Consider the following 12,705-nt stretch of genomic DNA (forward strand, 5'->3'; position numbering starts at 1 on the left):
TAGATAGATAGATAGATAGATAGATAGATAGATAGATAGATAGATAGATACATAGATACATAGATACATAGATACATAGATACATAGATAGATAGATAGATACATAGATAGATACATAGATAGATAGATAGATACATAGATAGATACATAGATAGATACATAGATACATAGATACATAGATACATAGATACCATACTTGCCGCCGTATCAGTCAAAATATGTCCAATAAAGTGAAAAAAACATAAATATTTCACTTCACCATATACGTCTCATCTATTATGCTTCATCGCTGACGTATCAATTTTGTTATGCGTCACAGCTGACAACCTGGAAACGCGGGCCGGTGTTATGCCAGAAATTGATTGGCTGTGAAATGGCAGCCACGGGAGCGTGCATGGGAGGACTTTAACAAGATTAACACATATATTAGTCACTTCGGTGTATAAGTTGCAGGACTTGCAAATTTGTGCAAAATGTACAGTAAAAAGATGCTTTAATAATCCCCGGTGGACAATATGAGACATCGATGGTATTTTCTAATTATACAGAAAAAAATACATGTAAAATAATCAAAATGAAACAAAATACACAAATATGAAGAAAAAATGCACATGCGGGTACGGAGTACTATATTCATGATTAACGTACAGCATGTATACATACACATCTAAGAATGCATACACACACACACACACACACATATATATATATATATATATATATATATATATATATGTATACATGTACATGTGTCCAGAGTGCTGCAGATTTTTATAAGAGTCGTTTAACAGCATGTACCAATTACAAAAAAATTCTTCTGCTGTATCCATTAGTTCACTCTGTGATTAAAATAAAGAAGCTTGACTCTAACAATCCGTCAGATTGTTGTCACAAATATAAAATCCAAATCGGAGACAGTGTGACGACGTTAAATGTTTTGGCCTTATGAAGCTCGTCAGCCCGTTGAATGAAACAATCATAAATTAGTCGCAGCATTGTATAAGCTGCAGTTTTTAAAAAAGTGTGACAAAAGTAGCGGTTTATAGTCCGGAAATTACGGTAATTCAGTTGACGCTTCCCACATATAATCCATAGCTGTGCTTGTTTTATATTGAGTAAGCAATGCATTAGAGGTGACATGTTTTTTTGTAGTTTGAGCTGTGCAGGTATTTAGATCTACAAAGTAGTTAACTAAAAGCAATTTGATTGTAAATACAAAAATAAAAGTGGGATTTTTTTAAAATAAAATCTACTTCAAAGTTTGGTGATCGTTCTTTCTGGGTTTGTCCCGGCGAGTGACTTAGCTGGTTGTTTTCCAACTAGGCTTTAGGACAGACATGCTGCATTAGTATTCTTGGTATGGCAGCACTTCTGCCACACACTCATATATTTGCAAAACAACTATAAATATAAATTTAAAGTTGACAACTATATTATTCTTTGAACTGCACAAATTGAAGGTGAGAAAATGTAATTGTTCTTTAGACTGAAATTGCTTCTACTATGCATTTAAGATTACATATTAACCTGATGGTTTCTGAAAGCTGTAATGAAAAAGAAGCAAATTATTAGAGGACAACTTGTTAATTTAATTTTCTTTTTTTTTCACTCGCTGGCATTAAGAGTGCTAAGGAGTGAAAGTAAGGACATCCTGTGTTAGTAATATTGTTGTTCACTGAATTTGAGTCCATCTGGAAATTTAACTTGTTGTGAAGATATTTTATTTAATTACACCATCATTGTTGTTTATCGTCATCACTGCTATTTTCTGAACAAGAACAATTGTATTCATAAATTCATTAGACTTAATAATTCCAATGTGATGTTAGTTACAATGATTCTCAGGTAACGGGTGTCAGAATAAGCAAATCTGTTACAAATTGTGATGTTATTGAGGTAGATAACTAATAGGAAGCTCAAGTTAACAGAGTGGTTAAACATGGCAGGCGCAGCATCCGGTAAGTGGTCCAGTTTGTTTTAAACGGATCAACTTGACAACATGATGCGCTTGTGTTACTTTACATGACTTGGCTTTGTTAATCGTGCACACTCAGCCTGGCACTGAACTGACAGCATCCTAAAATATTCATTTTAAAGCAGCGTTGTTAGCAGAAGGGGCCAGGATGCTTTGACTCCTTACAGTGAATCCTGCACAATTTTAAAATCTTTTGCAAAAATAGGCTCCAAAAATTAAATATAGATGTCCTGATGCATGCTCTATAATCCAGGTAGAAACATCTAAAAAAGTTGTCTGGTCCTTTGGACATTCAAAAAAACAAAGCAAAGCCAAACAAAAACCAGCTGCTCACATGGTCAAGGAGATACAGATGCTTGATCTTCACAAAGAACGACACAAATGAAGGCAATAATCCACAATTCCCACATAAATAACAATAATTAGGCCAAAGGACTGAAACTAAAAACTTAATTTTAAAATACAAAAAGTTAAAAAAAAAAAAAAAACCCAAGCTAGAATAGATCATACGATGTAGCATCACGTCTAATGTCGACGTCAGCTCCTTTAATTTGTGAGGCGTGAGCTAACGTCAGTTTCCTTCGCCCCATCTCATCGTAGAAGACAAAACAGAAAAAATGACATCCAGTGAATGTGAGTTACTCATTGAGATGTTTTTGGGGTGTTTCCACCCCACAGCAATCATTTTGTTGGCAACGGTTAGGCAAGTCGGGATAATTATTTTCCTGTGCTGCAAAGCTGAAGTGAGGTTCTGGTGAAAAGGGTTGGGAGGAGGCCAGCAGCAATCAGTCCAGACTGAACTCCAGTCGAAATCATGCTTCTCTTCTGGACTGTTACTTCTTCTGAGTGTGTGTAAGGGAAGTATTTCAAGTCAAGTCAAATCGCATTTATTTATACAGCACATTTGAAAACGGCAGCTGTTACCAAAGTGCTCAACAATAAAATCAATGGTCTTAATTTAATGGAAAAATATTACCAAAAATTAACTAAACGTATCAAAAGAAAACTATAGAACAATAAAATACTATATCAAATCATTAAAGGTCAGTGAAAACAGGTAAGTGAAGTGAAATGTCTTAAGTTGGGGGGTCGATTGTTCCAGAGTTTGGGGCTTACAACTGAAAAAAACCCGATCTCCTCTGAGCTTCAGCCAAAATCAGCTGGTCAGATCTCAGCACCCAAGAAGGAACATATGGTTGAAGTAGGTCAGAGACTGGAGAAGGAAAATCTAAAGAAAAAGAGAAACCTTTCTGAATCTGACCTCTCCGGGGTACACTAGTTACTGGAATCTCAAACGTCTTCAAGTGAAACAAAATATGTGAAAATTAAACAGAATTTAGGAACGCTAAAACAATACGAGCAACGCGATTGACGCACGCAGTCAGTTGCTCATTGTTTCTGTAACATGTAATTCCAAAATGCATCATGCTATCTGCTTTGGAACATTTGTTTGGACCTAAGAAGCTAAAAATATAATTCCAGTTTGACATTCAAAAGGCACTTTGGCTGTCTGCTAGGTAATTTATCACGAATGCATTGCCATTTACTAGCCGTTCAGTAATGATTGCCGTTGGGATGATGAGTCACGTATGTTTTTCTTTTTTTCTTCTCCTGATACACATCAAGAATCAATCAACCTGGTGGCGAGGCTTCTTTAAAACTAAAGCTAGGGACGTGACATCAGTCATTTATTGTTCCCGATGAATGCGCAAATGTGCCAAGAGAGTATTTTATTATAGCATCATCGTCTAAAAAGACATCAAACCTAGAGTTATGTTTCACTCAATCCCAATGTTTGATTACAACCATTTGCCTGTGCACCCTCTCTCAGCTGGGTTTAGGAAAAATTACTGGCTTTTACTGGAGATCAGGCTCCTGGTTTGATATTTGACCTACTTCAGGTGAGCCGGCTGACATGGAAGAGTGGAGTAAAAATGTTTGCATTTTCCTTTTAAATGTGTCCATGTACACATATGTATTCAATCCTGCTTTTCTCTTTAAAAGATTAATATTTATTGTGAATAATCTTAAAGATTGAGAGATTCTAAATAGATATAAATGTTGGTAAAAGACATAGAGGTTTAACTCACATTCATGTCAACCATCAACTTATATGAATTGTGCCATCTTAACACTTTGTTCTTCTCTTAACAAAAATGCTGTGGCATTAAAAAAAAAACAAGAACAATAATATTTCTTTCACCTCGTGAGCAGCTCATCTACTCAGATTAACTATGACTGGAGCTGCAGAGAGGACGGCCGTCACCGTTTCTTTTATTGACACTGAAAGCTTTTATGTAGAAGCCCAAACTGTTTTTGACAGACTGCGTCATTCCTCGGAGCTCTTTCTTCTTTGAAAAAGAAAAAACAACTTTGAACATTTAGACACGCGACAGAGAGGAGACATGAAATAATGAGAACGGGAAGCGGATGCCAAGATGTCTACTGTATGTAAATGCTCAATGTTACGTAACAGAGAGACCGTTTTCACTCACAGCTCCAGGATCCTGGATGACATTCAGAGAGTTCAGAATCGTGCACGAGCTGCAGTGGTCATTGCCAGAGCAAGAAATGTGTGTCAGGGAAAGGAGTGACTCACAACATATCAGATTCACACTTCTTTCAGATTTATTACAAAGTTTTGGAGAACAGCCAGCATTCACTGAAGATCAATGCATTTACAAGGTCACGCTTTTCAATGTCTTCACCTGTCTGAAGCGCTGACCGCTCTGACTTCCTGAACTGGAAAAGTTCATTTTATGGGCTCACTCCCGAGCCAGCCCTCAGCCCCTCACTCCCTGTCTGGTTGTCGTCAATAATCCAGCTGCAGACAGGAGAGAAGGGAATCTGAGTGAAGGACTCCCCAAGACACGTCACTGCGTCACTTGATTTTGTATCATATCATTCCGTCAAACCTTTAGGACAATAAAAGTACAGAAGTCCCTTGATTAACGCGGGGGTTGCGTTCCAGACACCACCGTGATAGATGAAAAACCGCCAAGTAAGAACGCTATATTTGTTTTAGTATTTATATATGCTGTAATGCTTCACTGCTCCTCCTGGGCGTATTTGAGGTGAGATGGGTTAAATGCAGAGAACCGATTTCACCATTGTAAGGGAACATGCAATGATGACACATAGAACGTTATGTTATTTACTTTATAAGTCTTTCCCACGCTCTTGCAATGTTCTTAACAATGTTCTAAACTCTTAAACCTACATCATTTTAACAACATACACACTGTATTTTCCTAATTATATGTGACTTTGGAGTATAGGTATCAGTCAAAAAATGCCTCATGAAGAGGAAAAAAATATAAGTCACTTGGGCGTATAAGGTGCATTTATTTAGAATTGTATTTCACAAAGTGCAAGAACAGACATTTAATCTGAAATAACAACGGGGCAGACTGTCCATGGGAGCACTGGGACATTTCCCGGTGGCCTGGCCCGCTCAGTGGTCGCCGAGAGACTGGACTAAAGGCTCGGTTCGGGTCGCGCTTTATTATTTTAAATAAACAAGCCGCTCTTGTCCTGTCTCACTCAGTGTCTCACTTAAGCTTCACTGTAGCGATGGGGAAAGACAGACACCTCCCCCGCCCCTCCTTTATTTTTCTGAGTCTGTCATTCACAGCAGAGACACACAGGTTATGCGCCTGCCCCCATGGACTAGCATTCACATGTTTGTGTGCGGCGTGTGCACACCGAACATACCTGGGATCCTGGACAGGATTAATTAACATAACAAGTCAATGAGTCAGACAAGCAAGTTACCATCCTCTGTGTCACTTCTGAACAACTCCACCAACTCTGGAGGAGGGGGGGTGGGGGGTGTTTAGCAGAAGAGGAACAACGTATCGGTGTCAAAAGCCTATAAGGCCTTCTAGCAGCTACAAATGGTCATGTTTACTCTTTGGTTCATGTCAGTCAAAGATTGCATCATGAACAAGGAAAAATAAGTCGCTTCGGACTATGCGCCACAGGACACACCAAACTATGTAAAAAAAAGTGACTTAGTCCATAAAATATGGTATATGTACTGTACAGTACTGCAAACTTTTATATGGGTACTCACCAGCTCTGCAGAACAGAAGCTTGATTCCAGTTGGGCTAGGTTCTGGTTTGGCAGACCCACTCTGCAGCGACAAAGTCTACCACCCTGTCCAGTTTAATGTGTGCGTGGATAATTGAGCTTAGTGAAGCTTCAGGATTATTTGCAACTTTCCTTCCAGTTCTGAGAGCTTAACATATATTCAGCTTATTTTCAGTTTGTTTATATAGGGCTAAATCACAACAGAAATTGTCTCAGGGCACAAACAAAAAAAGATTGTTACTTCTGACTTTGCATTGCAAAACTTTCCCTCCATTTTGGCAGAAATCAGCACCCAGAAGCACAGTTAGCTTCTGGTCTGTGTAGTTCTTTTGACGTGCATTACAGTATAGGCTTATTGGAAGAAAACTACAAAATGGTGGCACCTGTCCGAATTTTTGTTTTTGTTCACTTTTTATCCTGTACCGTCCCAATAACATGAGTTATACTAAAGTTGTGTGTCGTGTATAATCTTACAATTAAGAACTGCAAAAGAGCGAGTCCACAAATGTCGAACCGCAAAGTAACGAGGGACTACTGTAGTTCGTTCTGTTCCTCACCGAATGGTCACAGTAATAGTGATTATTACATAGAACAGTCCATTATTCATAATCACAGTCAAAAAGAAGAACAGATTGTAAAGTCTAAAATCTGTATTGATTAAGTAAAACAGATGATGCACGATGAATGCATGAACAGACACTGCCTCGACATTCCTCCCTCGCGATTCTGCATTAATCGAACCCAAGGAATGTGTGTGAACGCATGCAATGCCCATCAAACAACAAAACCAAGAAATGCAAAAAACCAAACCAAAAAACAAACAAATTATTCAATTCAGTTCAATTCAGTTCATTTCTATAGTGCCAAGTCACAACATACGTCATCTCAGAAACATTCATATACATAAAAAGTAAATTAATAACATTATTTATCTGAGGATCAGACTGCTTTGAGTTTAATTTCATCGCAGACTCTCATCTTGAGTGGAAAGAAAAATCTCTGCAAAATGTATTTCTAAGATGCTCAGGTCCATAAACCAAAACCTCAGTCTTGTCTGAGTTTAAAAGCCGAAAATTAAGGGTCATCCAGGTTTTTATGTCTTTAAGACATACTTGTAGTCTAAGTAACTGATTGGATTAATTGGATTTCATGGACAATTATAACTGTGTATCATCAGCATAACAATGCAAATGTAACACATGCTATTTACTTTACCTAATGGAAGCATATATAAGGTAAAGAGTATTGGTGCGAGCATTGAACCCTGAGGAATTCCATGACTAACTTTAGTGTATGAAGAAGATTCATTATTTACATATATGAATTGGAATCTATCAGATAGATATGACTTAAACCCATTTAGAGCCTTTCCTAAAATCCCAATATCATATTCAAGTCTCTGTAGTGTCATCAACTGTATCAAATGCAGCACTGATGCTGAATATAATAATTATATGGTAATATTATAAAATCAGCACATAATGGTGAGGATCATGCAACAATTACGAAACACATAAAAAATAGTAACATTTTATTACATGTGCCATAGATGTAGAGATCACATTTATTTTACCTAAATATGCACGTGGCTTCATGAGAATCTTCCATTTTCCTTCAGGAGAGCGGTTCAATCTACCTCCAGTTCACCTGCTCCACAATGCTTCAGCTTGAGGTGATTTTCGAAGTGCTAGAAGAATATGACTGGACAGCGTTTTCCGTCGTGACCACCCGTCACCACGGCTACGAGGACTTCCTCGCCATGGTGGAGGGCATGACGGATGGCTCGTTCATTGGCTGGGAGAAGAAGAGCGTCGTGGTTCTTAACGTGACTGACGACCCTGGTGGGGCACGAACCAAACGGCTGCTCAAAGACAACGAAGCTCAGGTGAGGAGTTGGAAATACGAACGTCAGTTTTGATCACTCTGTAATCCGTTGCTGCTTCCGGCTGTGCACACAAGCTAAGGGGTAGAATGATTCATCCAAGGTCAAGTCAGCTGCAGAAATGACTGTCTTTGCAACACCTGCCCGTTATGTCAATCAGGTTGCATTATATTATCCTGCAGTGAAATAAACCAAATAAATACACTGGTTTAAGGCTGGAAGCTCCTAAGGAGAAAGGGCAAATATTTTAAGCAGGTATGGAGGGAACGCAAACCAATGTTTTTTTCTTTTTTTTTAATCAGTGTTAAATATGTAAAATGAAAGTCAAGAAGAAAGACAAAATCAAAACTAACTGGCTTGATCATTTTCACCCTTCAGAACGGCATGGATTTATTTAGCTACATCCACAGTTTTTCAAGAAAATCAAAACAAATATTGTTCCGAACATCTTGGATAACAAACCAAAAATCTTCTGTGGTTGTAGCCCTGTTTTTTCAGATAAATTCAGTGTTCAGATCACAGCTCTTTGCAGTCAGACCATCATTTCAAGAACTTTATTGTGTTGAAAATAAGTATGATTTTAGCTGTTTGGCCCTCATGGTAATTTATAATGAATACATTCAGTATCTAGTATTTGTACTGAGAACACTATTAATCCTGACCAAATATAATTTGGCGGTATAGTAGAAACTCATAGGGAGCCTTCTTCTTGCTTTAATGTAGTCTGTAAGCTCTCGTCATTATTCTGCTCTCCAGCTTTTTTGCTGAACAAACTGAACCATTTCACAACAAAAGTATTTCTACCCATCAGTCCAGAACGCCTGCTGCCATTTTAATAAACACCTGTTCTGTGTCTATAGTTAAGTTGCTTGTCTTTGTTTTTATGTTGAAAGTTTGTCTCTTTGGCAGCAAATCTTTAATTAAATCATCTTCTAGAAAAAGGAGAAGAAAAGAAAACTTCTCTGGACAATGGATAATTGTACCTGGACCCTTCGGGTTACCTCCAGTTCTGAACAGGTGACACTGACGACACCAATTCTCAAAGGAAGATGACATTATGGTTAACATACCTATTGTTTTTGTTGTGCCTCTGAAATTCTTAATATTTCAGGGGCTAGATTATAAAGTATATTTACTTTACCATTGAATTATGTCGCTAGCTGTGGGCCTCAGGCCTCATCTCGGACCCCAGGCCCACCTCCAGCTCATGAGGCTCCCCACTCGGACTCCCTCAGAAATAGTAACTCACACTATCTCTATAAATCAAGGAAACGTGAATTCAGTTTACCATTTGTATTAAATCAAGGCAGGAAAAGATTACAGTTTACAGCGCTGGCCTCTCTGATACAATTCGACGCGAGATCATGGACCGGAAGTTGCCTTCCAACTATAGTGGGCCTAGGCTCCGCCTTCTTCTGGGAGCGCAGCCTTATCAAGTGGATGGGAGGACTAAGTGTGATCTCATCAGATCTTATGTGGTCTGACGTGTCAGGAAAAATGATACGGTGTAGAAAAAGCCTCTCTGCGTGATGTGGCGAGCCAATAAAGAAATAACAAATTAATAAAAATGTTTTTCTTTGACGGATATTGAATCCCTGGGAGATAATTTTTTAGAGTTGCTGGCCCTGTTCAAACTACAGAACTGGGTTATAATCGTATTACAATCTGTCTCTGAGCAGATCAAAAACCCAGGGTCAGTCTAGAAAGAATATTTCTAACAATTAATGTAATTAACTTCCTGTGCTCGTTTCCCCTCATGCACTGCAACACAAACGCACTTTTGTTTCTCTGGATTTCAGCCGGTTATTTAAATGTGTTGGGGCAACATCTCTGTGCTTTCAGCAAGTTTTGCCTTTAAATAATTTAGTTAATCATTTAACTAATCAGGTCTCTCTTGTAAATGAGTCCTCGAGGCTCAGTGGGATTTACCTGTCTAAATAAAGGTTGAATGAAAAAAACTAATAATAAATACTAATTTAATGCTCATTTTAAACAAGGCACTCCTTAGTACTGAAAACAACTGTGGGTGGCTCTGTGAGTGAATCTGTTTTCATTTTGTGAGTGAACTAATCGCACAAAGAGTGTGGGAAAATGAGGGTGGAGGCAGGTGTGGATGTTTCACCTTTACCAGCCTTCGTTTTGATGTTGTCGGTCTGGGGAGTTGAACCAGCAACCTTCCGATCACAGGCCCTAACTCTGAAGATTTAGTAGTGAATCCAGAAAATTTACAAGTGACGTAAGTGAGCAATAAATACAACGTACAGCCATTTCTGTTAAGAATCTTATTTGCGATTGCGTATTTGTTAGTTTTTTTTTTTTTCCAATTGTTGCTCACTTTGTTCACGGTCATGTTTGTGTATTTTAATCATTTCTTACCTTTTTATTTATTTATTTTTCTGACAGCATAATGATAATCACACATTCATTATCTAGGGCTTTAAATCTCATCTAACAACTGCCTTTTGTGTTTGCCATATCTTCTTTTGTATGTAAAAATACATTTTTAAAATCCTTCGCTTTCACCTGAAGGTCACTTTGAGCATTCTGATTAGCGACCCCAAAGGTTCAGCCTAAACGAACTTCTAAATTGTGCACCGTGTAAAAATGTCCACTTTCTTAACTTTGACAGGACAGAAAGAGTTTCCAGAAACTGCTAAATCGAGACTGTGACAGGTGATTGGAAAAGTAAAAGGAACATCTTATGAACTTACCCTTATATTGTTTCATACTTACTTCCTATTCCATCAATTTGTGCACAAGTTAAGATCATTTAAATGTGTTCTTTATATGATGCTAATGTCATTCATGTTCAGTTTTTGCACCAACAGTTTGTCTGCTATCACTGAATTTAGCCTTTATCATATGTAGAGGGGAAAACAAAGCAAAAAAGGACAAAGGTTCAGATAAGACATGTTGTCCATGAATAAAATGCACTTTATCGTTGTCTAAATGTCTGATGAAAACATCTTTGTATATACGCCTAAAATAATTTTATTGTGTCAGTACATGTGTAATCTGCTGGCTACCCCACCCTACCTCCGATAAATAGTGTTACTAATTGAATTTTCATGTATATGAATGTTTCTGTTCAGTGCCCTGTAATGACTTCTGTTGTAAATTTACACTGTAAAAATAAACTGAATTGAATTGACAGCTAAAGACAGAGAGGAGTAGCAGTTGGTTTTCCGATTAAAAATACGCTGCAACTGCTGAACTATTGTTAAAATGTTCCCCACTCAGTTCCTCTTTTCCACTCCAACAACTAAATAAAATTGGCTTTGATGGATGGGTCCACATTGGATCCTCTCCCAGTTCCCACCCCCTTTTATTTGAATTTATTCTGAAATACTGATCTTTAGGTATTGTGTTTTCCAGCTCTCTGTGTCAGCATGTTCTATATACATCCGGTCCTTTTAATAATAATAATAATAATAAATGGATGAAAAAACTAACATACAAAACAAAACCTTAATTTGTTGTAACTTGTTTGAGACATGAAGCCTGTTGATAGATCGTATGATACTGGTGCATTTGTGTTTCGCACGGTAGGTTCTAATCTTTATCCCTTTATGACTTTTTTTTTCTTTCTCCAAGGTACATGGGATTAGTATGATCTAATGTTAAATTAGTGGTTCCCAGCCCTGGTCCCTGAGGAACACCATCCTGAATGTTTCTGTTGTTTCTCTGCTCCAACACGCCTGATTCAGTGATTTAATACTTGGTTAATCACTCATTCGTTCAAATCTGGCGCCTCAGAGCAGGAAAACAAGTAAACATGCAGGGCGGTGTTCCTCAAGGACCACAGTTGGGAACCACTGAGTTAAATAGCAACACTGCCATAGTACGGGGAGTCATCTTGGAAAAAATAAAAATAAAAAATGACGTCCTCATATGAGGATAGTATAAGTTTATAATTTTTGCTTTTTAAATTTTTCTTTGCAAATTGGGGTCAGAACATCCGAATAACTCTAAAAACGAAATGTTAGCTTTCTATGATGAGCAGTTTAAAAAAAATAAATAAATAAATCAATGTCCTCATATGACGACACAGGTTCCCTGTATAAATTGTTTAATTTAATTTCTAATTTAGAGCTTGCGGCATGTATCTAATTAAAGAAAATAATCAATGGATAAAGTGAACAGTAAATCAGCTGCAAAGTAACGATGAGTCAAAAGAGACGACTAAATTTAAACTAAAAATCTTCTAACCTGGTTTCAGATTTCATCCATTTGGCTTCTAAGGTTTTCAGTTTTTCTACCAAGAGATTTTACTGAATTCATGTTGTATTCCTTTGTGTGTGTGTTTTTTTTTTTTCCAGTCTTTGTTTGGTGAAGCTACACACCAACTTCTGCACAAAACCTCTCCGTTCTTTGATAATTTGGCTGCTGTGTGATTGTGCAGATTTAGTGCTGAATGGGGATGATGTAAAGCTCTGCGCTGAAAATGGATCGATCTGCCTCGTGCTCAAGCCCGTGCTCACTCACTGCTGGAATTATTGATTTATTTCAGTTCATTTGTCAATAATTCAGAAAAAAAAAAAGAGTTGCTTTTTGCTTGCTGTTTGCCTTAAGTCCAATTCTCTCATTCCTTTTCATCTCTGTTTTTCATCCGGCTGCTTTTTTTCTACACGTTAAACTATTTTATATAGCAATCCAAACAATTTTCAATGCACTCCTCAAATTAAAACCAGCATCCACCGCCATCCACCAACAACACCACCAGCCTGATCAAGAAAGCTCATCAGAGACTCTACT

The 12,705-nt window shown here is 37.7% G+C and overlaps 1 protein-coding gene across 1 annotated transcript in view; it reads left to right on the forward strand.

The window, feature by feature from the left end:
- The first annotated feature begins 7,827 nt into the window (after window positions 1-7,827).
- Window positions 7,828-12,705, forward strand: part of grin2da (glutamate receptor, ionotropic, N-methyl D-aspartate 2D, a) — a 116,630-nt gene continuing 111,752 nt past the window's right edge. The window contains exon 1 of the mRNA XM_037693049.1: window positions 7,828-7,953. Coding sequence (XP_037548977.1) covers window positions 7,828-7,953 — 126 coding nt within the window. The remainder of the gene's footprint in view (window positions 7,954-12,705) is intronic.

The sequence above is a fragment of the Nematolebias whitei genome, chromosome 19 (genome assembly GCF_014905685.2).
Source record: "Nematolebias whitei isolate Nwh7 chromosome 19, NemWhi1, whole genome shotgun sequence".
NCBI classification, from domain to species: Eukaryota; Metazoa; Chordata; class Actinopteri; order Cyprinodontiformes; family Rivulidae; genus Nematolebias; species Nematolebias whitei.